This window comes from Jaculus jaculus, chromosome X (assembly GCF_020740685.1).
Source record: "Jaculus jaculus isolate mJacJac1 chromosome X, mJacJac1.mat.Y.cur, whole genome shotgun sequence".
Lineage (NCBI taxonomy): Eukaryota > Metazoa > Chordata > Mammalia > Rodentia > Dipodidae > Jaculus > Jaculus jaculus.
This window is the reverse complement of record NC_059125.1, coordinates 72,401,975-72,427,168: the sequence shown is the minus strand read 5'-3', so window position 1 is coordinate 72,427,168 and position 25,194 is coordinate 72,401,975. Positions and strand designations below refer to the sequence as shown.

General features: G+C 39.2%; 1 protein-coding gene across 1 annotated transcript in view; it reads right to left on the bottom strand.

Annotated features, from left to right (window-relative positions):
* Window positions 1-430: 430 nt before the first annotated feature.
* Window positions 431-25,194, bottom strand: part of Sh3bgrl (SH3 domain binding glutamate rich protein like) — a 99,577-nt gene continuing 74,813 nt past the window's right edge. Inside the window, exons 2-4 of the mRNA XM_004669606.2 lie at window positions 18,033-18,218; window positions 16,618-16,698; window positions 431-1,721 (exon numbers count right to left, since the gene is read on the bottom strand). Of these exons, the coding sequence (XP_004669663.2) occupies window positions 1,689-1,721; window positions 16,618-16,698; window positions 18,033-18,218 (300 nt within the window). The 3' untranslated portion in view covers window positions 431-1,688. The remainder of the gene's footprint in view (window positions 1,722-16,617; window positions 16,699-18,032; window positions 18,219-25,194) is intronic.

The following is a 25,194-nucleotide window of genomic DNA, read 5'->3' as shown; positions in this document are numbered from 1 at the left end:
ACCGAAATGTTCCTTTCAGGGTATCATCCAAGAGATACAAACATCCCCAAAATGTAATTTTTTATTAATATTTGTTTTATAATGCTCAATTAGTTAAAACAAGGGTAAGTGTAAATACAGAATTAGTGCAAATATTATCTCCAGCATTTAATGAAAACATTTTTTGATTGGTCCAAAGTACCTATTTGTATTATCAAAAGTACCTTGTTTCCCATAGCACTCTCTAGAAAATATCTTTGTCAACAAAACAACTGTATCTTTTGTTTGACTCTAATATATGGCATAAAAAAATGCTAGCACAAAAAGAAAGCTTGGAAAATGCTTTCAAATTTTTTTTTTCTGTTATTTATCTTTTTCTCCTTCCAAAACATCTATAAAAGACACTACTCATTAAAATGACTGTTATTTAGAAACCACAGGAACACATGAATTATGTTTCTAAAAATAGTTTATTTGAAAGCATTGCATCAAGTTTGAATCTCAATAAACAAAGACATGGCTTCATCATATGTTGAATTTGGCAGAGTATAGTCTTGCAAACAGGAATGATAAAGTAATTTAAAGTAAAAGGTGTTTGTTTTTAAAAATAGCATGAAACTAAACTACAATATCTGTGGCAAGTGATTTGGGTCATAGTTTCTTATCCTTTTTCAAAAGTATTCCAACAGTTATCCCTTTGTTTCTGACTTGTGCTTTTTAATGAAATGGAGGACAAATGAAGATTCTTTCTTCTTGGATGAATATGCTCATACAATCTGTGGCTTAATCCCAACAAAATGATTATATATCAGGAAAAGGAAGTACTTATAATTCAGAGTTTCATTAAAGGGGGTGAGATATTAACATCTCATATTGAAAACAAATTTCTGGCAATAAACGCCAAAGCACTGTATAATAAAGTCTGAGCTCCTGGCAATGGACCATTTTCAACTTTACTGCCATCCTAATTTCATAACTTACACATGTCACAAAGGTAAGAAAATTAGAAACACGACTATGTCATAGCTGAGTAGTTGAAGAAGGAATCTGTCAATGGAATGCATTTGTTTGTTGAAAAGTCTTCTAGTCTGATCATTGAATATGAAATGAAGAGCTATATTTAGAAGACTAGAAAATTTGTTGTTCAGTACACATATATATCTTCTACAAAAAAATGGGAATGTTATAATTACCATAGGAAATTAAAATGTTCAGTATATCATACACATTACCTGCAAGTACATTTTAGTAACAGTAACATCACACCTAAAAGGTACACATTCACATTCACTAAAGTTATTTAATGAGGCAATTTTAGAATGAGTCTTTGAACTTTCTCTCTCCTTTTTTCTCTCTCTGTCTCTCTACCCTTTAAATTCTGCAATGCTGGGCTATAGATATGCTGAAGCTGAAATAATAATATCAAAAAGAGGGGTATTTTCTCTGTAAAATCCTTAAAAGCACATAAAATGACTTGGGAGGTAACAATACTATTCAGTATCTGCTTAAAATTTTAAGTTCACTTCCCATTCTCTTCACTATAATGTTCACATTTTTATTATGTATTTATTTTGATTGTTTGCATGCAAGAACACCAACTAATCTATTATTTTAACATTAAACCCATTTTGAAGCCAAGATAATTTTGCTATTTTATAAAAGCAATGAAGATACATTTTTCAAGACGCTGAAAGACAAATCTTTAATGTTCACTCTTGCTGCTTTGCCTGGGCTTCTGCTTCCTGAAATGATAAACAAAACAGATATATTTAAATATCATGAAGCCAAAACCCAGGTGTGTTTGGTTCAAACAAATTAGCTCAAATTACTAACAATATTCAAAAACAAACTAATGATCATCACAAAATGGCTTTAACATACTTAAAAAAATCACCTATGAAATGAAAACTGCTATCGGGAAGCATAGAAGAGAATACTTATTAATAATGGTGGAAATAAATCCATAAAGCAAGTGACTTCTAGTTTATAACTGATATTTAGAAACAAGCATCTTACTTCCTTTTTGGGCAATTTTTCATAAACACTGAGTTTTGAAAACCATTGCTATGCAGTTTACAGTAGTTAGTTTTTTAAAGTAAGGTTTAAACTACTTAGAACATGTGATACTCATTAAAATACTGTGACATTTATGATTCATCAAAGTAGACAGAGAAGACATCAGGCTATTCCTCCTTTGTATATTGGTGGGTATCTCCAGCATAGGACCTCTGGATGGTGTGTGGCTCCCAACATAATGCGACACAAAAAAGAAAGACTTTTTTTTTTCTTCAAGAAAGTTTCTTAAAATAAAGATGAGATGAGTATGGAGTGAGTATGCCAGACCTACCAGTTTCTTCCCCACTTCCCAGTTCCCGGGTCCCGGCAGCCCTGCTGCTGGCTTGGAGCTGCCTAGATTCTGCAGACTTTCTGCAGGAGGAAGCCTAGACCTGCCTCTTGTCCCCAAATCTCAGATTCCCTGCTCCAGAGGGTGCATGCATGGAGTGAGTAAGCCAGTTCCCCACCTCCCAGTTCCCCCAGGTACCTTTTATGTACTTGCAAACTCCAGAATCTGTGCATCTGTTGTTATAACTCCATTGTATAACAAACCAATTCACATTTTAAAAAGAACACCCTCTAAAGATCCTACAAGGACAAAAACTTTCTTCCTGCTCAATAGAATGTTTCCCCAAGATTGGTAAACCATGAAGAAAAAAAAAAACCTCAGAAAACCAAGAGTTGTCCACCAAGGATGCTCACTATAGCATAATGGACATCGCCAATGAAATAATAACAGAAAACAACAGAAATTGAACCCCAAAATGAAAACACAACAACTTATGTGACTCTGATCAAAAGAATTACTGAACTGGAAGCAAAGGATCAAAAAACCAACAAGCATATAAATGAAATTGAGCAGAAACATCTCTTAGAGCACTCAGCTATTGTCACTAGGGTTAACTTAATTGAAGAAAACAAAGACGCCAACAAAGAGTCACAAATGAATAGAAGATGATTTGATTAGAGATTTGCAATGTGGGACTGGGCAGCCTTGTTGGATTTACTTCCATTTGATTTTTTCTTTTTGTGCTGTGGTTTGCCCATCACAGTGTGGGAGTCTTATTTAATTTAGGAGGAAGCTGTGGTCTACCCTTGATGTGCCTTCAGTGATTATTCCCTTTTATGTTTACCTTGATTAGGCTTCTGGTGGCAACAGGGCCTGCCTGCTTAGAGGGGAGTTGTCCATGAGGCTCTGGTGGGGGCCCGAGGACCTGGTGAAGGGGCTTCTTGGTCAGTGCTTTGGCGTTTTGCTGTATGAGACTGCATGATCAGGTGTACTGAGGGCTCTGGTGGGGGAACGAGGACCTGGTGAAGGGGCTTCTTGGTCAGTGCTTCAGTGTTTTGCTGTATGGGACTACATGATCAGGTGTACTAAGGGGACAGGTGGTAGGGGGGAATGGGACAAAGCAGACTGGTGTTTCAGCAGGGTGAGGAAGGGGTCAGGATAGGATTGAATGGTCCTTTGAGAGGTGGTGTGAGGGGATGGAACAGAAGGATCAGTTGGGACCATGTAACAGGGAATGTATAGGACTGTGGGGTCCTGTGACACATTGTGGTGTCGGGGATTGGAATATTGTGGGTAAGGTGACTCAGCATTGCAGTGGGGATAGGTGGTGGTCCCAGTTGCAGAAAGAGGTAGGAAAACTGAGGGAAGGAGGGGGGGATGCAAGCCTGCTGGTCTGGGTCCACATAGCCTACAGAAAGTGCAGGAGGACCTAGTCCATGCTTGGTGGTGAGGTGACTAGGACAGGAGTTTCAGGGTGGTTCTGGTGGTGGGAAAAAAAGAGGGAGGGAGGGGGGAATGCTAGCCTACTGGTTTGGGTCTGAGTAGCCTGCAGGGAGTGCAGGAAGACCTGGTCTGTGCACAGTGGGGCAGCAGCTGGGAAGGTAGTCATGCAGAGGACCTCCCTCCAACTCCTTTTATGAAGCTAGCATCATCCTAATGCCAAAACCAGACAGAGATCCAACAGGAAAAGAAAACTATAGGCCTATATCTCTGATGAACTTAGATGCAACAATCCTAACCAAAATCCTCACAAACTGACTTCAACAACACACCAAAAGCATTATCTGTCCAAGCAACTCATGGTCTAACCTACTTAGCAGCAAATAACCTGTTGTGATGCCCACACAAGTGTAATAGTGGCACACAGCCATGGTGGGAAACCAATTGCTCTTGATTTGACTAACTGATCCCCTCAGTGGTACGGGACCCATAGCTGGAGCTGGAAAACAAGTCAGAACCATATCCAAAAATAAGCACACTCTCCATTATCAAGCTACCACCAAACATGGGCTACAAGAGGGCCTACACCTATTAAATCCTCTATAAAAAAGTAAGTGTTATCTCATTTGTCTGGTGCTAACTTACTCTCCATTGGAGAATCTGCTTCTCTTTTTCTAGATGTAGACCCTAAGGAGAGAGCCACTTCATCATACCTCAAAAGGTCCCTGGCTGAAACTAAGAAAAATTGGCGAAACAAGCAAGCGTGTTGTTTTCTTGGTGAACCGGGTACCAGCACAAGGGTGAGAGATCAACACAGAGAAAAATAAACTCCTACCAAATCAGATATTCAGAGACCCAGAGGCCCCCAACACCTCATCACTGAAGCAGACCAAAAATGGAACATAGCATGGCTCAGGAAAATTTTACAGAAGAGGAGGTGGAAAGAATGTCAGAGCCACATCTTGTGTTATTATATGCAGACATTTATCCTACCCATAATTATGGGCTAACTCCAGAATGAATGACCCATATACCTCAACCAGGAGGGGCCAAGGGGTAGGTAATGGATGAGCCTAATAATGGTACCAAATTGACTGTATTTGCTGAGTACAAAACTAACTAATAATTAATTAATTAATAAAAATTAAGTGAATAAAAAAAAGCATTATCCAACTTGATCAAGCAGTATTCATCCCAGCAATGTAGAGATGATTCATCCCAGGGATGTAGGGATGATTCAACATACAGAAATTGGTCAATATAATACTCCATGTAAATAACCTTAAACACAAAAAACACATGATTATTTCAATAGATGCAGAGAGGGCCTTTAACAGAATACAATATCACTTCATGATAAAAACACTAGAGAGGAGCCAGGTGTGATGGCAAATCTTTAATCCCAGCACATGGTAAGCAGAGGTAGGAAGGTCACCATGAGTTCGAGACCACCCTGAGACTACATAGTGAATTTCAGGTCAGTCTGGGCTAGAGAGAGACCCTAACCCAAACCCCCCCCAAAAAGAGAGGGAATACTGCAGAGAATGGGCATGGACAGTTTATATCTCAACACAATAAAAGCTATATATAAAGCACATAAAGCCCAAATAATACTTAATAGGAAGACTCAGCGAGTTCCTTCCCACTAAGATCAGGAAAAAGACAGGTGTGCCAACTCTCACCAGAGCTGGTCAACATAGTGCTAGAATTCAATTAGTAATAGAAGTAATAAGAGAGGAGACAGAAATAAAAGGGATATATATTAGAAAGGAAAAATTCACATGATCCCTACTTGCAGATGACATGATCCTATGCATACGGGACCCAAAAGTCTCCATCTCAAAACTTCTAAAGGTGATTAATTCCTTCAGCAAAATAGCAGGATACAAAATCAACACACAAAAATTATAGCCTTTCTATATGCAAAGGACAAATATACAGAGAAAGATATCAGCAAGGCTGTCCCACTTTCAATACCCACAAAGACATGAAGTACCTTGGAATACCGCTAACCAACGATGTGAAAGACCTATATAATGAAAACACAAAAACCTTCAAGAAAAAAATTGAGGAGGATTTGAGAAGATGGAGGAGGAGTTGAGAAGATGGATAGACTTTCATGCTCCTGGATAGGTAGAGTGAATTTTGTGAAAATGGCAATTCTACTAAAGGCAATGTACAGATTTAATGCAACACTAATAAAAATTCCTACATCATTCTTCACAGGGAAAGAAAAATGATCTCATAATTCATATGGAATGACAGCAGTCCTCAGATATCAAAACTTATCCTCAGCAAAAGCAACACCACTGGAGGTATGATCTAAAGCTATACTATAAAGCCACTGTTATAAAAGCAGTATGGTACTGGCATAAAAACAGAACTATAGATAAATGTAAGTGAATTAAAGACCTGAACCTTAGGTCGAGTAGCTATAGCTACTTGATCACTGACTTAGATGCCATGCTAATAACGTAGAATGCAGAAAAAAATAGCACCTTCAATGAATGGTGTGGGACAAATTGGAAAACCACATGTACAATGAAACTAGACCTATTCATCTCATTATCCACACAAAATCAACTCCAAATGGATTAAATAACTCAATGTAAGACCTAAAATCCTCCAACTACTGGATGGAAAGAAAAGAAGGAACCCTCCAAGATGTAGGTATGGGAAAGGAATTCCTGAACAATACCCCAGTAGCCCAGGAAATTAAACAACCTCTCAACCAATGGTACCTCATCAGGCTAAAATGCTTTTGCACAGACAAACATACTATAAGCAGAGCCAACAGATTACCCACAGAATGGGAGAAAATATTCACCAGCTATAAAGAGCTATACAGAGGCCTAATATCTAGTAAAGAACTCAAAAAAACTAAATAAAAAATCAAACAACCCACTGAAAAAAATAGGGTACAGAACTCAATTGAGAGTTTTCAGAATAATTAAATACAAATGGATAACACACACTTAAGAAAATATTCAGTATGCCTAGCCATTAGGGCAATGCAAATTAAAACAACTATGATATTCCACCTTACTCCATTAAGGATGTCAATCGTTCAAATATCAAACAAGGTCTGGAGAGATGGCTAAACACTTAAGATGCTTACCTGCAAAGCATAAAGACCCATGTTTGTCTCTCCAGATCCTATGTGAGCCAGATATACAAAGTGACACAATCACAAGGTCCTACATTCATACCAGGTGGCACATTCATCTGGAGTTTGACTGCCATGGCTGGAGGCCCTGCTATTCAAATTCCCTTTCTCTATTGCTCTTGTCATTAATAAAAAATAAATTAATTAATTGAATTAAATAAAATGAAGGTCCCCTGAGTAGACTGTATGCAGGGGGGAATGGAGGTATATATAGAGAGTAAGTAGGCAAGGCCCCTGTTTCCTGGCTCCTCATAGCATCCATGTCTGGGTTCCCTGCTTGGACTGTGTGCAGGCAGGTGCAGCGGTCTGGAATGAGTAGGTCAGACCCCTGGCTCCCCCTGGCTCCTCCCAGTGCCCTGGTCTAGGTTCCCTGCACAAACTGTGGCCAAAAGTAACTGCAGTGTGGAGGGAGCAGGCTATACTCCTGTTTCCTGGCTCTTCCCAGTGGCTTGTGTGGATGGTGTGCGGGCTGGAGCAGCAGGAGCATCAATGTGGAATGAGTACGCCAGACCCCTGTCTCCTGGATCCTCCCAGTCCTCTGGTCCAGGTAGGTCTTATTGTTCCTTGCTTGGGAAGTCCTGTTTCCTGAGTGAGCTGTGGAATCAGGCCTTTTCCTCTGGTATCCTTACTGGCCACTGGATACCAACATTCCTGTTCACCCAAGTCAGAGGGTACACAGGCCAAAGGATAAAAACTTGCTTCTTCCTCAATAAAATAAATAGTCTCCCTAAAATGGTTAGACAACAATGCAAAAAAGCCAATGAAAGTCAAAATCTAAGGGCCCTCACCAAAGATGCATAGGCCTACAAAGGAAGCCTCCAATGATATCATAGAGAGGTCAACAGAAATTTAATGCCAATAAGAAAACATGACAACCAATGAGACCCTGATCAAGACTCACTGAACTGGAAGCAAACCATCAGAGGATCAACAATTGTATCAATGAAATAGAACAGAATCATCTCTTAGAATGCTCAGCTTTGACAGTAGGCTTAAATTAATGGAAGAAAATGTCAGAACCCTCTAAAGATATATGAATAAATTAAAGGTGAGTCAAGAAATGGAAGATCTCAACAACCAGTTGATGCTCAGCTTTGGCAGTAGGCTTAATTTAATGTAAGAAAATGTTAGAACCCTTTAAAGATATATGAATAAATTAAAGGTGAGTTAAGAAATGGAAGATCTCAACAACCACTTGAATAAGCTTAACGAAGAGTTGATCAAATGCAAGAATGAAACTCCAGGAATCAACAAGAAAATCAGAACTCAAATTAAAATTTTACATCCAAAAAGAGATGGAGACAATGCAAAATAACACAACAGAAAACAAATATCAAATAGAAATTACCAAAACCTGTCTAGAACCACTCACCAATAGTTACTCATGTGGAAGATAGAATCTCTGACCTGGAAGACAAGACAGAAGAAATTGATAAGGAGGCCAAAAACTTTGCTAACTTTAAAAAAATCAAGTGAATAGAATAGAAGGGAACTGTGGGATACCCTCAAATGACCAAACATGGGGATCATGGGTAAACCAGAAGGAGAGGAATTCCAAGCCAGAGACAAATAAAACATACTCAACAAAATTGTTGAAGAAAAATTTCCCAATCTCTCAAAAGAGGCTCATCATCCAGATACAAGAAGCCCACAGAACACCAAACAAACACAGTACCAAAGGAGAAACTTTCCAAGACACATCATAGTTAAAACTCTCAACAATGAAACAAAAGAGTGTTAAAAACAGCAAGAGAGAATCAACTCACAACATACAAAGGCAATTGTCCATGGAAACCCTGAAATCCAGAAGGGTCTAGAATGGGACACTTTAAAGTCTGGAAAACTATGGCTTCCAACACAAGCTACTCTATCTAGCAAAAGTATCCCTCATAATAGATCTCAAGAGCCAACAAGAGGATCACAATAACCAAAATATACCAGGTTTAAAATAGTATAAAACACAAGAAAGCACCAAACACCAAAAACACCTCATCATGCCAGGGATTAATTCAAACCTTACAGAAATAACCATAAATATTATTGGACTTAACTCACCCATCAAAAAACACAGGTTATCAGGGTGGATCAAAAAATTGGACCCCTCTGGACACATCCTCAGGGTGAAAGGTTGGAAAACAATATTCCAAACAAATGGAAATAAAAAAGCAAGTGAGTATTGCTATATTAAAATCTGGTAACATAGACTTCAAACCAAATATAATCACAAAGGACAAAGAATGCCACTTTTTATTCATCAAGGGAAAGGTCCAACATGAGCACATCAGAATCATAAACAATATGCACCAAACACAGAGGCACCATAGTGTATAAAACAAAATCTACTCAACAATAAAATAGAAATTAAACACCAACACCATTATAATTGGAAACTTCAATACTCCATGATCATCAGAGAAAGATCATCCAAGCAGAAAATCAATAGGGAAATAATAGTGCTCAACACATCATAGATCAACTAGACCTAACAGATATCTACAGAACTTTCCACCCAACTCTACAAAATACACACTTTTCTCAGCAGCCCACAAAACATTCTCTAAAATTGAACATATATTAGGCCATATAGCATGTCCCCATAAAGTCAGGAAATGAAGTAACTCTCTGCATCATGTCAGATCACAATGCTTTAAAGCTAGAAATTAACACGTCAAGAATTCCAAAGGTTCCTGGAAACTAAAAAACACACTTTTAAACAATAAATGGGTCATGGAAAAAACAGAAAAAGAAATTGTGAAATTACTAGAACTGAACGATAATGAAAACACAAACTACCCAAACTTATGGGACACAAAGAAGGCAGTCCTAAGGGAAAAATTCATAGCCCTACATGTCTTCATTACAAAGATAGAGAGATTCCAAATTAATATCTTGACTATAGGCACTGGAAAAACAAGAAGAAATCAACCCAAAGAGCTCCAAATGGAAGTAAAAAAAAAAAATCAAGATTAGAGCAGAAATTAATGAATTGGAAACTAATAAAAAAATTAAAAATAAATGAAATGAGGCATTGGATCTTTGAAAAAAAAATAAACAAGATTGACAACCCCTTGGCCAATTTGATCAAGCAAAAAAAAGAGAAGTCTCAAATTAACAAGATCAGAAATGAAAAAGGAGAGATTACAACAACAGACATCAATAAAATTGGAAGAATCATCAGGGCATACTTCCAATCCCTCTACTTCACAAAATTAAATAATCAGGAAAAAATGTATGAATTCCTAAACACATATCACATACCAAAACTAAACTCAGAAAGTATTAATCTTCTAAAGAAATCTATCACATCCATGGAGATTGAAAAGCTAATCAAAAATGTCCCCAAAAGAAAAGTCCAGGACTGGATGACTTCTCAGCTGAATTCTATCAAGCCTTCACTGAAGAACTGACACCAATATTTCTCAAACTATTCCGCATAATCAGAGACCATGGAATCCTCCTTGAATCCTTTTCTAAAGCAAGCATCACCCTAATATCAGACAGAAAAGCAACAAGGAAATAAAACTATAGGCCTATATCCCTAATGAACTTAGAAGCAAAGGTCCTGAACAAGATCCTTGCAAATTGAATTCAACAACACATCAAAGCCATTATCCATCTTGATCAAGTAGGCTTCATCCCAGGGATGCAGGGATGGTTCAACATATGGAAATCGGTCAATGTAATACACCACACAGATAAACTTAACCGTAAGAAATATAATCTTCTCAATTTATGCAGAGGAGGCCTTTGACAAAATGCAATACCACTTCATGATGAAAACACTGCAAAGAATAGGCATGGAGGGTTTATATCTCAACACAATAAAGGCTATATATGAAGCTCCTAAAGCCCCAATAATACTTAATGAGGAAAAACTCAAAGGAGTTCTCACTGAGATCAGGAACAAGACAGGGCTGCCCACTCTCACCACTGCTCTTCAACAAAGCACTAGAAGTACTAGCTCGAGCATATCCAGAGGCACTGCCCCCCAACAAAGACTAACTGCTGCTAATGATGAATATCAGAAATCCCACTGAGGATGCCCCTCTCAGTGAAATGGAGGATGGGAGGAGGGAAATGATGGAACCGAGTTGAAAGAAAGAACTGAATGTAGTAAGAACTATAGATTATGACATTTGGCTTCTGAGAGTGAGAAATAGCTTTGCCTAGACTGGGCTAGAAGCAGTTTGTGTGAGAGGTTTGCGGTTATGCCCATGTCCTGAGAATTTCTGCAGGATTTCTTTGTGTAGAAATGAATGGATATGAGCAGGGGATATGACACAGAAATGAAATCTTTCAGCCAAAACTGCTGCCTGTTCAGCTGCAATTGTATGAGAGATTAGAACCATTGAGATTGGGCCAGCTGACCTGCACTGGAGCAACAGCAAGAATGTACACACTTTTGAAGTGGCCTGAATGCTAAAGGAGGGTCCTGTTCTTCAAACTCTGATTTATTCCCCCCTGGATTAAACTGGCATCCTATCTGGTATTGTGACATATAAGAAATACAGGAAAGAGGGCTGGAGGGATGGCTTGACAGTTAACATGTTTGCCTGCAAAGCCAAAGGACCCAGGTTTGATTCCCCAGGACCCAAGTTAGCCAGATGCACAAGGGGGCACACATATCTGGAGTTCGTTTGCAGTGGCTGGAAGCCCTGGCATGCCCATTCTCTCTCTGTACCTCTCTCTCTCTTCCTCCTTCTCTGTCAGTTAAATAATAAAACATTTACAAAAAAAAAGAAATGCAGGAAATAGAGGGTCATTGAATTTGCACCATGATCCTGTGTTTTGGAAATGGTACTGGGCAGTGAGAAGCAGGATTGCCTGCATGGAGACCCAATGGAGCCATGAGGCTGAACCATGGGTTGCAGTGGAGATGCTGCTATCATGAAATAGCTGTTAAGGAGTGCTGCCAGCCCCAGATGAAGTTTTCCAGGACTGTCAGTTGCCTAGCTGGTGGGGCAGAATTGGAACTCCACAGAATTGTTACTGGTTGGAACTGTGAGACTTGGAGATTTTTCACTGACTAGAGTTGTTGAACTTGGATCTAGAGTTTGATGTTTTCCCTGTTTAAATCTTGTATTGGTTGAATACTTCTTTGCTATGCCCAATGCCATCTTTTGCTGTGTGAATGTTTATTCTGTGCCATTATGGGTTTTGGGGGTGTTGCAGTCTGGTTCGCATTGCTGGTAGAAATCACCCAACCAAGAGTAGCTTCTGGGAAAAAGAGGTTTATTTTGGCTTAAAGGCTCGAGGGGAAGCTTCACGATGGCAGGGGAAAGCGATGGCATGAGCAGAGGGTGGACATCACCCCCTGGCCAACATAAGATGGACCACAGCAACAGGAGGGTGTGCCAAACACTGGCATGGGGAAACTGGCTATAAAGCCCATAAGCCCGCCCCCAACAATACACTCCCTCCAGGAGGCGTTAATTCCCAAATATCCATCAGCTGGGGAGCTAGCATTCAGAACACCTACGTTTATGGGGGACACCTGAATCAAACCACCACATTCCGCCCCTGGCCCCCATAAACTGATATCCATACATGGTGTAAAATACAATGCATTCAGTTTGACTTTAAAAGTCCCCATAGTTTTTATCAATCTCAATGATGTTCATACATCCCCATAGTTCAAGATCTTTTAACTGAGCCATAATACCAAAATATAACCTCAAAAAAACCCAGAATGGCACAGAATAAATATTCACACTGCAATAGATGGCACTGGGCATAGCAAAGAAACATTCAACCAGTACAAGATTTAAAATAACCAGGGCAAACATCAAACTCTATAGCTTCAAGTCCAGCAACTCTAGCCAGTGACAAGTTTTCAAGTCCGATAATTCTAACCAGCCACAAGTCTCTGGCATTCCAGTTCCGCCCCTCCAGCTAGGCTACTCACAGTCCTGGGAAACTTCATCGGGGCCGGCAGCTCCTCGGCAGCCATCTCATGGTCCCGGCATCTCCACTGGGTCTCCACTGCAAGCCACGGTTCATCTTCATGGCCCCATGGGGTCTCTATGCAGGCAACGAGCAAACCTGCTTCACACTGCCCATGGCCATTTCCAAAACACAAGACCGTGTTGCAAACTCAATGACCCTCTTTCCAGCATTTCTTATACTCCACAATACCAGGTAGGATGCCAATTTGTTAATCCAGGGGGGGATTAAAGCAGACTTTGAAGAACAGGACACTCCTTGAGCACTCAGACCCCTTCAAAGAGTTGACATTCTTCTTGTTGCCCTAGCGCAGGTCAGCTAGCCCAGTCTCAAAAGTTGTAATCTCTCAGTTGCAGCTAAACGGGCAGCAGTTCACCCAAAGATTTTCCTTTCTGTGCCATATCCCTCTGCACACACCAGTTCATTTCTACGCTAAGCAACCCTGCACAACTTCTCAGGACATGGGCACAAGAGCAAGCTTCTCACACAAACTGCTAGCCCAGTCCAGGCACAGCTCTTTCTCACCCTCATAAGCCAAACCTCACAGTCCATAGTTCTTACTGCCTTCAGGTCTTTCAGCTCTGACCAGGATAGACCACCAAGCTGTACTTACAGCACTGCAAGGCATCTCTTAGGCCAAGGTTTCAACTCCTTCCACATTCCTCTTGAAAATCAGCTTCAAAAGGCCGAAGCCACACAGTCAGGTGTCTAGCAGCAACCCCACTCCTCGGTACCACTTTACTGTTGCAGTCCGGTTCGCATTGCTGGTAGAAATCACCCAACCAAGAGTAGCTTCTGGGAAAAAGAGGTTTATTTTGGCTTACAGGCTCGAGGGGAAGCTTCACGATGGCAGGGGAAAGCGATGGCATGAGCAGAGGGTGGACATCACCCCCTGGCCAACATAAGATGGACCACAGCAACAGGAGGGTGTGCCAAACACTGGCATGGGGAAACTGGCTATAAAGCCTATAAGCCCGCCCCCAACAATACACTCCCTCCAGGAGGCATTAATTCCCAAATATCCATCAGCTGGGGAGCTATCATTCAGAACACCTAAGTTTATGGGGGACACCTGAATCAAACCACCACAGGGGGGATGTTTTTTTGGTATTATGGCTCAGTTAAAAGACCTTGGATTATGGAGGTGTTTGAACATCATTAGGAGTGAAAAAAAAACTATGGGGACTTTTAAAGTTGGATGAATGCAGTGCAATTTACCTCATGTAAGGTTGTCAGTTTATGGGGGCCAGGGGCAGAATGTGGTGGTTTGATTAATGTGAATACTAGGTTTGTAGCTGATGAAAGTTTGGGAAATAAAGCATCCTGGAGGCAGTATATTGTAAGGGGTAGGCTTATAGTTATTATAGCCAAAGTCCCCTTGCCAGTGTTTGGCACATTCTCCTTTTGTTATTGTCCACCTGACATTGGCCCAGGGTTGATGTCCATCCTCTGCTCATGTCATCATTTCCCCCTGCCATCATGTAGCTTCTCCTCAAGTCTGTAAACCAAAATAAACACTTTTGTCCCATAAGCTGCTCTTGGGTCAGGTGATTTCTGCCAGCAATGTGAACTTGACTGCAACAGATGGCTTACCAGTTAAGGCAGTTACCTGCAAAGCCAAAGGACCCAGGTTCAATTACCCAGGACACATGTAAGCCAGATGTACAAGGTAGTGAAGGCATCTGGAGTTTGTTTGCAGTGACTGAAGGCCCTGTTGTGCCCAGTTTCTCTCTCTTTCTTTGTCTTTCCCTTTTTCCCTCCCTCCCTCTTTCTCTCAAATAAATAAATAAATAATAAAATATATATATACATTGCAAAAAAATAGAATGGGGGTTGGAGAGATGGCTTAGTGATTAAGGCACTTGCCTATGAAGCCTAAGGACTCAGGTTTGATTCCCCAGTACCCAGATAAAGCCAGATGCACATGGTGTGCATGCACCTGGAGTTTGTTTGCAGTGGCTAGATGCCCTTGCACACCCCCCCCTCTCTCTCCCTTTCTTTCTTTTTCTCCCTCTTTAATAAATAAAAATAAATATTTTTAAAGATCTGGAAAAATACAACAGAATATTAAAAAAAATGACCGAGTCTAAGGGTCCAAACATTCAAACTATCACACCCCCTTTCATCAATCCATACTTATTATATAGTTTTGAATTCCAAACATCTTGTTAACCCAATGTATTAGTTCTCCTTAGTCAAATCCTTAATAATATCGATTGTTACTTTACTCCATTGCTAACCCAGGCTTCAACAATAACAAGGGCAAAACTATTCTTACCAAACTGACTATTTCTACATATTTCTAAAATATATTTGTTATATATTTAACCTGAGTTAGGCTCTTACCTTCTTCCATTCATGATTATATCATACTCCTTTGCCTTGTTTGCAACAAGTGAATGCTTTCAATGCTCCTCAAATTTCTCATGTTCCAAAATTTCCCTCATTCTCAATAAGTAACTTTTCTTTCTATGTCAAACTAGTAGTAGAATACTTCCAGTCAATAAGTATGCCTAACTTTCCTGCACATTAAGTTTTCTATTTGTAATCCTTCTCTCCTCATTCATTCTACTTCAGAAGATCATATATCTTTTTCATATCCATGACTAACTCCCCCTCTCACTGAGTCACTTCTGTTTCCTCCACAGCTTTGTTTAAGTTCCCATTACTCTAGTTATAAGCTTCAAAGATAACTTTAACCCCTTTGAGTTCCTTAGATGCACAAGTATCTCTTAATTGTTAAGTTTTATAATGTGATCTTTATGCAACCTAAACTCAGCTTTCCCTTTCCTAGCTATTTCACTTAGAGCCTACTCAGTTACTTCTGTAGATCCTTAAAAGAGTCTATAAAAAATCTGCTGTCTATATCCTATCTCATTTCTCTAATGTTTCACAATGCTTGCAACTGCCAAATTCAGATTCTCCAGACACAGATAAGCTGAGAATAGTAATATCTGCCTGAAATCTTAGTACTAGGGAGGTTGATTCTGGAGGATCAGAATTTTAAGGTTATCCTCTGCTATATAGAGAGGTCTAGCTAACTTGAGCTAGAAGAAATCTTGTTATCACAATTTCTCAAGCTTAGAAAAAGAGCAAGAGATTGGAAACATTGTTTAACATGAAATCAAATGCTAAGAGCATAAGACAAATGAGTATAGTAAAGGAAGATATTTTGATTAAGCCAGCTTGAATGTACAAGATCCAATGATTAAAAAAAATACAGAAAGGAAAACAAAGGTCTGATAGCATCCATAGTTGTGGGACATTTCACTAAACAGTAAATTTATTTTTTTCTTTCTTTCTTTATATGGTCTTCCCTGGTGAAAATGTCATGTGAAAAATTAATTTGTCTTGGCAAGGAAAAAATACCAGATTTAGACTGCAATTTAGTGTCCAATCCTGTAATTCATATGTTCTTAGTTGAATAGTTGACTCTATCATTTCTCACACAATGGTCACAAATGCTGCTAAGGAGAGTTCCATGGATTAAGACATCTGCTCTCCATGTAGAACTGTGCAATTCAATAGAAACTTTTAAGTTGCTAGTCATTGTTTGTGAACAGAAAATGATAAATTTGCTGCCTGAAGAAGCTTGAGCCCTCTAGGGATTAAGTTCATGCAGAACAGAAATTTTACTTGAAATTCTGTCTTTAATATAATCTGAATATTTAATAAAGGTAGAAATCCTAGTGATGAAAAAAATGCAGCAGCAATAAGATGGTCAAGAAAGTAGAAAGAATCATACCTTTGACCCAGGTGGTGCTGTCAAGCCTAAAAAGGCATAAACTGCATTGTTTTCCCTGGCTTCAAAGAAGGCATCATAGTCCTTGGTGAAAAGAAGAAGAGAAAAGTTAGCAATCTCCAACCCAACAAAAGAAATAAAAGTTATTTGTTCACAGTGATATGACTGATTGACAGTATCAGATACTCCCTTGGGGGAGATGGACTAACTTTCACAGTGGTGGAATTCTGGAAAGAGCTAGCAAGACAAGACTTCCAAGAGCACATATCTGTAATCTCAATTTGGGAGGCTGAGGAAGAAGGATCACAGGACAGATTAGGTTACCTAGTAAAGGAAGAGGGGAGAGAGGGAGAAGATGGGAGAATTTCCTTCAAGCTTCTAGCAAGCACAGCAAAAAAACACCCCCCCCAAAAAAAACTCAGCAGTACAAGAATTCAAAGTAAGAAATTCTGTCTCAAATGAGGTAAGAGGGCAGAAGACTGACTTAATAGGTATTCTCTGACTGTCATACATTTCCCATAAAACAAATACACACATACATACACACACACACACACATACTATACACACAGAAATAAATAATAAAATAGGTCTATTATTTATACATGGCCTTAATTTGTCTTATAATGGAATATACAGGGAGAAGTTTGTCATTTTGATGGATTTATTAAAGGTGAAGTTCCTATGATTTGCTGGTTTCTCTAGAAAGTGCCTTGCCATGAGATTATCAATTACAGGGTTCTTTCCAACTTCTTAGTGTGGATAAAGAAGACAAATGACCATACACATACAGATTTGGAAGTCAGTTTGAAAGAAGTTGGTATGTTTGGGGCAATCTGTTTCAATAAATAAGAATGAGGGCAGAAGATACAGCAAACCAGTTAAAGGTACTTACTTTCAAGTCAGTGGGACTTCAAACCCCCAGCATGCACGTAAAGCCACACACAAAGTGGCGCACATGTCTAATTGTAAAATGCATTTGGCAATAAGAGGCAGGGCCAAGAGACCCCAAAGCTCAGAAAGCCAGCCAAACTGGCTTTCCCAGAAAAAAAAAAAAGTGAGACCTTGTCTTATAAAAAGATGTAGGGCTGGAGATATCGCTCAGTGGTTAAAGGCATTTGCTTACAAAGGTTCCATTCTCCAGTACCCCACATAAACACAGATATACTAACTGACAAACTTATCTAAAGTTCATGTTTGCAGAAACAAGAAGCCATTGTGTGCCCATTCTCTCTCCCTCTCTCTCCTTCCCTCAGTCCCTCCCTCTCTCTCTCTCTCTCTTATAAATTAAATTACAAAAAAGTAGAAAGAAAGGACGATCACCCCAAAGTTGTCCTCTGACCTCCACACATGTGTCATGGCATACACATAAACTCCCCCCCAAATAATAACTTTTATAAAATGATTTTTTTTCTTACCCCACGGTACTGGCTTTCATTGAAAATCTGAGGTGGCAGGGGATACCCTGTGGCTGGTCGACTATCTTCAGGCACATTTTCTCTCATCCACTTGCGATTCTCTTCATTGGCTGCAATGTCTTTTTCTTCAAATCCTATTTTATTAGCTTCTAGGAAACCAAGCACATCTTGCTGTTTCTTCTTAATCTAGGACCCAAAGTACAGGAGACCACATTGCTAAGCAAATGAATTTTGTTGTTTTTTGGTTTTCAAATTCAACAAAGTCAGAGCTTATGAGGTTTTGGCCCTTAGGTCCTATTTTCCTATAAAATTTTTATTTATTTACTATTTTTAGTTAGCATATGAAGTGTTAGGTATCATCATGATATTTTTAATGCAGCGTAGCTGATTCTCTTCCCCACTCATCTCCCATGTCTCTAGTATCCCCTCTGGCTTTCTGTTTATATCACAGGTATAATTTTTCCTACTCCATCCCCATTCATTGTATTATTTTATTATCCTGCTTGGTTGCCTTTCTAGCTTTGCAGTATTGAACCATCCTTGCTATCCTTTGTATACAAGTATACAGACATTACAACCTAAGATCCACATATGAAAGAACATGTGGCTTTGAAACCACCTTGAGACTACACAGTGAATTCCAGGGCGAAAGCAAGACCCTACCTCAAAAAATCAAACAAACAAAAAGAATATTTTCCTTAAATAAAACCGTCAACATACCTACCACAAAGCACTTCATCAAGGTAGGGATTTTATCTTGTTTTACAACTGCCCTCAGTCATACTGACACTTTAATGAATACTGGCGGAGGTTTTAACTTCAAAATGCTCAAATTTGAAATGATGGGGATTGCACTTAATAATTCTTTTTGTTTATGTAGGGTCTAACTCTAGCCCAAGCTGACCTAGAACTCACTCTATAATCTGAGGCTGGCCTCAAGCTCACAGTAATCAACCTACCTCAGCCTCTCAAGTGCTGGGAATAATGGCATGTAACACCATGCCCAACTTTTACTCAGTACTTCTTGGATGCTTCATGAATAAACACAAAGCATTTTACTAAGTTCTTTAAAATGTCCTTTTAGGTGGGGAGATTGCTCAGTGGTTAAGGTGCTTGCTTGCAAAGCCTAAGGACCTGAGTTCAATTCCCCAGTACCCATGTAATGCCAGAAATACAAGGTGGGACGTGTATCTAGAATTTGTTTGCTATAGCTAGAGGCCATTGAAGCACCCCTTCTCTCTTTCTATCAGGCTGTTTCTCTCTATCTCCCTCAAATAAATAAGATAATTAATTTTAAGAAGTCCTTTTTAAACAGCTGCACAAACCTCCTTCCCCCAAAAGCCTGGTGTGGTGGCACACACCTTTAATACCAGCACTTGGAAGGCAGAGGTAGTAGGATTGCTAAGAGTGTGAGGCCACCCTGAGACTGCATAGTGAATTCCAGGTCAGCCTGGGCTAAAGTGAAACACTACCTCAAAAAAAGGGGGGGCTGGAGAGATGACTTAGTGGTTAAAGCACTTGTCTGCAAAGCCTAAGGACACATGTTTGATTCTCCAGTACCCAACTAAGCCAGATGCACAAGGTGGCACATGTTATCTGGAGTTCATCTGCAGTGGCTAAAGAGGCCCTGGCATGCCCATTCTGCCTCCCTCCCTCCCTCTCCCTCTCCCTCTCCCTCTCTCTCTCATTTACCTCTTTCTCTTTCTCAAAAAAATAAATATTTTAAAATATTTATTTTTATTTATTAGAGAGAGAGGGACTGGGTACAACAGGGCCTCTGGCTACTGCAAACGAACTCCAGATGTATGTGCTAACAATGTGCATCTGTCTTATGTGGGACCTGAAGAATCGAACCTGGGTCCTTAGAATTCATAGGCAAGTGCCTTAACTGCTAAGCCAGCTCACCAGCCCTAAAATATTTTTTAAAGCTGCAATATAGCTTTCTAATATTATAACCAACTTGGAAAAATTAGACGTGGGCATATTTAAAAGCTCAATTGCAGCATGGTACTGAAATGAGCAGCAAAGACAAACATAGTGAGATGATTAAGTGAGACAGACTCAGCACATGGCAAAGCCAATGAGGGAAGGAAGAGCCAGCACTTACTGCTTTTAGCAGTACCACTTAGGCTAAACTTGATAATGACAGTGCAAAGGCTTTATTGCAAGTAATTTGTAGTTTTAGTGAAAGCTTGTGCTCAGGAAGTATTTATAAAACTGACCAGCTATGAAAACAAAGCAGACATAGGTGACAACATACTGTACTAAAATAATGAAGGCACAGTGTTAACAAAACAACTTGGGAATATTTTAAATTTATGTTCAAAAATTTTACTACCAAATTTCTATAAACAACTGTATAGTTATATAGATTTTTGTCTTTTTTTTAGACAGGTTGTAACTTGAGAGCAGTCAACTTCTTCAAGGAGAAATTCAGATATGTAGACTCTAAATAGTTCAGTTTATTTCAATGTTATTCGAGACAGGTCACTCTGCTTTTTAGAAAAATAATAAGACAGTCTTTGTCTAGCCTGTGCCCAAGGATTTAACATTGCAGTGGGAAAAAAGTAAACAAATAGCATTTAAAGATGACTTTTCTGTTTTGCTTTTGTAATCTATTCACAACACATAGATCAAAGGAAAATGAAATTTTGACACCTCAGTTATCCTGGGTGACCTTGGCCCAGGGCATTATAGCTACTTGAGTAGTGTTCTGATAACCAGAAAGATCACAAAGATCCATTAACATTTTCAAATGAAATATGTCAGGAGTCCTTAAGTGACTGGTACCTAATATGAATCTAATGGTACAGCACACAGATAAGAGATGCTTACTTTTAGCTTTTTACAATATTTTAATTTTAACTTTTAGATGAACTCATGATAGAACTTATGATCTATTTGCCTCGGGCAACCAAGTGCCTGGATTATAGGCATGTGCCTCTATACATGGCTTGGTTCACAGTATTTTCAAATATAATTTGGTCATAATCACCCATGTAAAACATGTAATTCATATCTGCTTTCCAACAAAGCAATATGAGTTAATATGACTATTAACAATTTAAGGGGTGGGAGGAGTGTTAGTCAAAATGTGAGATGTTATGAATAAGCTACATGGAAACCTACTTCAGGGGCTGGAGAGATGGCTTAGCAGTTAAGGCACTTGCCTGAAAGCCTAGTGACCTGAGTCTGATTCCCCAGAATCCATGTAAAGCCAGATGCACAAAGTAGCACATGCATTTGGAGGTTGCATGCAGTGGCTGGAAGGCATAACATGCCCATTGTCTATCTTTTCTCTATCTCTCTCTGCTTACAAATTTTTTTTTAATCCAAGTAAAGGAGAGTTTGGGCAGAATTATAGAGATTAATAATGTGTCCAGAGGAGCCATAGATTGTTAATAGAAAAATTTTAGTTAGCCAGGGTACTCCTGATGACCCCAAAACATTACAAGTTATTGTTAAGGCTCTTGCCCACCAGAAGTAGATAGTAAGACCCTATTGATGAAAACTCATGCTTTGGCTATAGGTCACTGAGAAATCAAGCTGAAGCTAAGGTAAAAGCCTTCTCCCTGTTGAGTAGCTGTCAGTATGCTGCAAAGAGCACACAACCTTTGGGAGGAAGAAAGTCATCAATGGTCTTAACTAACAGTGGACCCTGCATGCTTTACAGTTCTCCAGCCAGGCCAAATGTACCAACTGCTCTCTGTAGCTGTCTGGATTTGAGGCCTGCTCCATGGGAGGAAATTCCTTCCTGGTACTGAAAACCTAATGAAAAGCCTATGGCTTGACCATCTTCCCCAGCCCTACATGAACTTTTTTTTTTTTTTTTTTTTTGGTTTTCCGAGGTAGGGTTTCACTCTAGCCCAGGCTGACCTGGAATTCACTATGGAGTCTCAGGGTGGCCTCAAACTCACGGTGATCCTCTTACCTCTGCCTCCCAAGTGCTGGGATTAAAGGCGTGCGCCACCACACCCAGCTTACATGAACATTTTTATGTAAGCTTTCCACTGATGCATTTTTTTTATTTCTCTTGGTTATATATGTAAGAATAGAATTGTTTGGTATATATGTTACCATAACAGGAGTTATCAAAATGATTTGCACAGTGACTGAATCTCCCCACAATTCCATTCTTAATGTAGTCTGCTTTCAGTCAATTTTAAGGAATGTCTCCTTTCTATAAGATTGCAAAGACTTGCAGGTATTTTCTTCTTTCATGCTGTATGTTTAGGTTTGTGACACACTTGCAGTTAACTATTATGTATGATTTCAGTCATGGATCCAAGTTTTTATCTGTTGACTGTAGAAGTTATTCTGGCAATATTTATTGAACAGATTATTCTTTTTTCCACTGGGGTAACTTTGTGCATGTATCAAAGATTCAGTTGTCTACTTTTTAGCATTGGATTTAATGGTAATTCGTCATCCATTATATAACACAATGTTCCAGCATTGGGGATATATATCGTAAGTGTTCTTTAGTTCCAAAGACTGGAGATGAAATACTGCTAACTTAAAAATAATACAATATGGCATACAAAATGATATAATAGAATTAAAGGAAAAACTGAAACATAAGGTGTTTGTTACCCTGAATGGTAAGCAGTAGTTTCCCAGAGGACAATGAGACTGCACTGACAAAGAAGGAAATGGTGACAGGCAAGTGTCTGCTAGAGCAGCGCACCCTATGTTTCTAAACCTGCATTCAGGATAAACAGTTAGAAATGGGCAGCATGTAGTGGTAAATTAATAGATATTAAAAAGTATCTACATGGAGGATGGAGAGATGGCTTATCTGTGAAGACTAAGAACATTTGTTTGAATGTCCAGGTCCCATATAACCAAACACAAAAATAATGAGAGCATGCAATGTTGCACACGCACACAAGGGGCTGCACGCATATGGAGTTCATTGACAGTGGCTGAAAGGCCCTGGCGTGCCCATTCTCAATCTCTCTTTCTCTCTCTCTCTCTCTGCCTCTTTCTCAAAAATAAAATAATAATAAAAAGTGTTTTACAAAACATGTATATGGGGTTGATATTGTATATGTGTAAGTACAATGATTGTGATGGGGAGGTAATATGATGGAGAATGGAATTTCAAAGGGAAGTGTGGGGGGGGAAGGAATTACCATGGGATATTTTTTGATAATCATGGAAAATGCTAATAAAAATTTAAAAGAAAAAAAAAGCCTATGGCTTGAGAGGTCATAATACATAGTGGGAAAACTACTAGTATGGTTTGGCTAAATTGATATATTATGCTCACCAAACTGTCTTCTAAGTACTTATGTTTATGCCCTTATATTAATGCTACTTTCACTTTTCGTTAGAGGAGCTTTTCTTTTTAGATGTCAGTGTCCACTGTGGTGACTCAAAACTCACCAATGTGCTGAGAAGTGACAGTGGAGTGTTCAGTACTAAGTCAGACATCTCTATCACACTCTCCAAGGCTCAGGAACCATTGGTGAACAGGTGGGTGAAAGAACATAAGAGCTAAAGGAAGAGGAATGCTTTCAATACTGTCTTCCAGATACAATATGGACTAGATTTCACATTACCACAGTGGCTGATGCCACCTAGACAGGTCCCACATAATAGGAGGAAAAAATGATGGCATCAAAATAGAACAGAGACTAGTTGGGAAGAATGGTTTCAGTGGGGGAGGGTTGGAAGGGGATAAAGGAGAGTTGTAAGAGGGTTTATGATCACAGTATATTGTCTATATTTACAAAAGTTGTCAATTAAAAGTTCAAAGAAAAAAAGGCCAGGTGTTGTGGCATATGCCTTTAATCCCAGCACTTGGGAGGCAGAGGTAGGAGGATCACCCTGAGATCGAGGCAACCCTGAGACTACATACTACATAGTAGTAGTAAAGGAGGTACAGTTATGCCCAGTGTCTGGGTTAAAAAGGCTTTCTTGATTATCATGTGGATTCTGAATTACATTATTTCTCTGGTCTTTTTATATGTTTTTACTACATACTAAGTGTACAAGGGGATTTCATGTGCCATTTATTACATACATAATGTACTTTGTTAATAATCCTCTTTCTCTCTGTTGTTCCTATCTCCACCCATCTCTTCTTTTCCTTCCCCAACCCTAGTAGTCCATTCTTTTAGTTTCATGTCATCCTCCCCTTCATTTCCACATATGATGACAAATACACAATACTTTTCTTTGTCGAACTGGCTTATTTAACATAACATGAAAACACTAGTTCCATCCATTTTCCTATAAGTGACATAATTTCCAATTTATGGCTGAACAAGCCTCTGTTTAAAATGTTAAATAACATATTTAATTATCTATTCATCCACTGATGGACACATAGGTTGATTACATATATTGGCAATTAGGTGTGCAGGTATTTCTACAGCAAGTTAACTTTGATTTTTTTTTTCATACTGTCATTTGATATTCGGAACTCATAGTTGTCCATACTTTTCCCCCAGAGGCAGAATGAACTCTAAACCATTTATTAAACCTTTTTGATATTGCTACAGTTATAGATCCAGAAGGCTGTCAAGTAAAAAGCACTCTGAATATCATCCTACCTACCAACCAACCCTAAAATGCAATTCTTCTCTTACACCTGAAACCCTGCAATTACTGATTAACAGCTGATGTCTTAATAGAAAGGGCAGGTTGGATACTGGGGATGGGGTAGGACAATCTGGAAAAGCAGTAGAGGAACACCATGAATCTTCTGTCTCTTTAGGATTTGCCTAGAGTTGTCCCTATAAGCATTCTAAATGTCATGTGAGGTAGGGACAGGAAAAGCCTCTTCACAGGAGATATTTCTGCAGTTGGTATAGCTACTGGTAAGTTGCATGTGCTCTGGTAAATAACCCCCACCCATGTTCATGTAGGTATATCTGATTAAACTCAGTGGGATACACATACATACATACATACACACACACAAAGAGAGAGAGAGAGGGGGGGGATACACAAGTAAAAAGACTAGTTGGGAAGAAGGGGTTCAGTGTAAGGGGGAGGGGAAGGTGGACAGCAGACAGTAATGGGACGATACATGTATAAACATTGTCAAAAATTAAGTGAAATTAAAAATAAGTTAAAAGCCAGGCATGGTGGCATACACCTTTAATCCTAGGAGGCAGAGGTAGGAGGATTGCTGTTAGTTCAGTGTAGCCTG